General features: G+C 37.9%; 1 protein-coding gene across 2 annotated transcripts in view; it reads left to right on the top strand.

Moving 5' to 3' along the window:
* pank2 (pantothenate kinase 2) overlaps positions 1 to 2,636 on the top strand; it is a 6,846-nt gene extending 4,210 nt beyond the window's left edge. For both annotated transcript variants that reach the window (XM_032511061.1, XM_032511060.1), the window contains exons 5-7: positions 736 to 859; positions 1,738 to 1,863; positions 1,968 to 2,636. In XM_032511061.1, coding sequence (XP_032366952.1) covers positions 736 to 859; positions 1,738 to 1,863; positions 1,968 to 2,018 — 301 coding nt within the window. In that variant the 3' untranslated portion in view covers positions 2,019 to 2,636. The remainder of the gene's footprint in view (positions 1 to 735; positions 860 to 1,737; positions 1,864 to 1,967) is intronic.
* The last annotated feature ends 1,117 nt before the right edge of the window (positions 2,637 to 3,753 follow it).

Raw genomic sequence — 3,753 nt, 5'->3', positions numbered from 1 at the left:
TGGTTCTGGCTCGGACCCCGGGACCAGAGACGGGACAGCTTGCTTCAACGCAGCGTAATAACTCCAGAAAATAATATCCATCTCGCTGATGTATCTGCTGTCACCTCAACCATCGAATACAGCAGCAGGAAATAACACTCTAAATGTTGCGTTAAAATGCGTTGTAACTCGTGTTACTGAGATTGTAACAGGTATATTATTACCGAATTCTAATAATTCTAGTGTTTTATATTACTGCATTACAGCAAAAAGTTATACATTGCTGTAATTGCAATACTTTTGTGACACGTTACTCCCAACGCTGCACAGGGTTTTCATTAACAAATTCAAGCAATCAGCGATATAAACACTATATATACAGTATATAATAAACTCCCTTTTATTATATCGGCTCTTAAAAAAGACACTTCCTGAATGCAGCGGAGTCTGAACAAAGCAGACAAAGGGCAAAACAAAAAAAGCAGTGACCGGAAAATTGACAAGTAACTTCATTATGCGATAATAGATTATGATCTGTCACTGCGTGGATGCAGAATCTGCCAGGTCTGCATCCCGATGCATCGATGCGATGATTCATTTCAACGCCATTAGTGAATACTAACATCTAGCTGCCAGTTTCAATATGCATAGCTTCCAAATATTTTTCAAGAAGAAAAAGAAAAGAATCTGGCTGTACGCTTGGCTCTTTGCTGCATTTGATCATCATCTAAAATGGCTCGTGTTTTGATTTGATAGTTTTGGCAACATGATGTCCAAAGACAAAAGGGAGTCGGTGTCCAAAGAGGACCTGGCCAGGGCAACACTGGTCACCATCACCAACAACATCGGCTCCATCACCAGGATGTGTGCTCTCAATGAGGTTGGTACATTTAAAAAAATTCCTGTACTTGCTGCATAATATTTTATTGGCATGGCGAGGAAAGAGTCTGAATTCTGGTACGGGGACAACACTGTTATAAAATACATTTAAAAAAAGACTTTAGATGAAAAATCCGTTCCCCTGGAGTGTCTCTGCTGGCCATTTCCTCTTTGCGTTCAGCCTCTTTACGGTGCTGCCTTGTGGCGTCATGATCAAGCAGCATTGTACAGGGCTATGAAGGCGTAGAGGAGGTAAACCGCGGTGTCCACGTGACTCTCAACACCTGAAGCAGAAGGTGTTCAACTCAAAAACCAGTAAAAGACACAACCCGGCAATAACGAATATTTGTTTTTTTAATTCAGCCGTCAAAGTAGAATGTTTCAAATACACAGCTTTATTCAGTAGTCAAATATATGGATTTATTATAGTTTTTAAAAACAACAAATGTTGACCAAAATGCTTTACAGATCAAGATGCAGCTAGATAATTTAAATGAATAAAAAGGGAAAATGTAAGTAAGTAGGAGAGAAGTGCATTAAATAAAATAGACATAACAGTTTTTAAGTTAATATGATTTATTAGTTGAGTGTTGTAGTATGAGTGTTATTTACTCCCTTATTTGAGTAAAATTACTTTTTTTGAATGGTTTCTACTACTAAAGTAAATAAATATTACAAATAAGTAATATTAGTATCAACATTGTAGGAGAAAGGCTTTGACCAATCAGACTGCTTAACTGAAATGTGCAGTTGTATTTCTGTCTCAACAAATATCACAGTTTGACACACAGATAACATTTGTCATTTGTGTTTATACTGTTTTCAATTAATACACCTATTGCCCTAATGATGGTATCCCCGTTCTCTGTCATTACAAAGAACATAGAGAGAGTGGTGTTTGTGGGTAACTTCCTGAGAGTGAACACACTCTCTATGAAGCTGTTGGCTTACGCCATGGACTACTGGTCTAAAGGGCAGCTCAAGGCTCTCTTCCTACATCATGAGGTAAATAACTCAACCCCCTCATTGACCTCAGAGACCATAAATGTGGTTTATTCCTTTGATGGGCTCGACAATTTCTAACTTGATGTTCTTTTCTGTTTTTGTAGGGTTACTTTGGAGCGGTTGGAGCCCTGTTAGAGCTTCTGCATCCGTCCTAATCTGTCTGAACTACATTCAAAGAAGTACTTGTCAATCTGCTGCAGAGACCATTAGCACTTTAGACTCTCCAGAATTAATTCCACAAAGGAATGTTATGCCAGCCTCCAGACAGTTACTGGGAAGTTTTGGTTGTGGCCGGCACATTGTTAAACATTTGGAGGTCCGATTATGTTCTCAGAAATCAAGTTGGTTTGAAGAATGGTGAAAGTAGCTTCTAAATTGTGATTCACATCTGCTGTTGTGGACAGCTGATGGCTGCCTGTTTCCTTCCCTGACCAAAGTGTTATGCAGCGACTTCAACAAAGTCATTGTTTGCAGGAACTAGCCAGCCAGGTTGGTCCGAAAACCTCTTATGGAAAGTCACCACGGTTGCCTGTAATACTGGGGTAATGAAGTACTGGCCATCACATAGTCTTGGCTTAACGTGCACTGGGTGTCAGTATTTGGGTACCAGGTGGATGGGAGCTTAATTGAACTCTAGTGTATGAGTTTATATGATGGGTGGTCCAACTTAAAGATGATCATAGGAAAGATTTTTACTAGAAAAGCATCTTTCACCATGGTTTATTTCCTGAATATGTTGATTAGTGTATAACAAGTCTGAAAATAGCTAAAAATGCCTGATTTAAGATTCTGGAACCAAAGATGACTCCTTTGAAATGCTTGTTTTGAGATCCTAAACCCAAAGATGTTAAGTTTTCTATCATATAAGACAAATAAATGCAAACAATCCTCATATTTCAGAAGCTAGAACCAGTAAAAAGGATGCAATTATCATGTCGCAGATAGATTTGCTGTCTATTAATACACTAATGCGTTCACCTATACACACCTGCAGTTCTAAATGACATCTTGTGGAAGTTATGCATAATGTCTTGAGAGTTGAGATGATTTAACTCAAAAATAAAAAGTAACCAATATAGCTGTTCCACATATTGTCGCGATTGTACTGCCATCCATCTGATACTCCTAGTAAGCTGACTCTCTCCCCCCCCCCCACTGAAAAGCATTTGAACCACTTATTAGTGTTTTATCATCCTTGAGCATTTACTTGTCACTAATTGAATGTTAACTAAGAAACTTGCATTTTCAGTCTTTCTTAATTGACTCCATAATTGATGAAAATGCACAAAAGGTCACCATTTCATCAGATTAATTTTTTAAATGGAAACATTCACTGTTACTGTTATAGAGGTCTTAATGTTTATGAACCCAATTGTCTTTTTGCAACATTGCTGGTATCGGAAAATCTGTACAATCAGTTCTGGGGTTAGGGAGACTGGACTGTATAGTATGATTGATAAATTTAGCTCCCTTTCTAACCCCAAACCCCTGCCCTGCTGAAGTGCCCTTGAGCCACTGAAACCCTCTACTTATGTAGAGGAAAAATAGAGCAATTGAAAAAATAAATATTGATAAATATAAAGGTAAAATTAGGGCATTTTATCCCACAGATTCACTAAAAAACGTATTTAAATGCATGAACTTGATGCATCCCTTCAATGGAGGTTTAAGGTCCTGTGACCCCAAACCATTTCTGTCTGCACTTAAATATTAATGTTTTGAGTTCAATGTATGTTTTTTGGTCAGGCTTCCTGAAGCTTTTGTTTTTCTAGAGGCATTTTGCAAGGCAGAACTTAAAACATGTTCAACCTTGTGTCTCTGATTTGTGTTTTATGAGTTGTTATTTGTCCTATCATTTCATTTAATGGTCATTCATCCCATTTTAATGTC

This window comes from Etheostoma spectabile, unplaced genomic scaffold (genome assembly GCF_008692095.1).
Source record: "Etheostoma spectabile isolate EspeVRDwgs_2016 unplaced genomic scaffold, UIUC_Espe_1.0 scaffold314, whole genome shotgun sequence".
Lineage (NCBI taxonomy): Eukaryota > Metazoa > Chordata > Actinopteri > Perciformes > Percidae > Etheostoma > Etheostoma spectabile.
The sequence above is the reverse complement of the archived record's forward strand: the minus strand, read 5'-3'. Positions and strand labels throughout refer to the sequence as shown.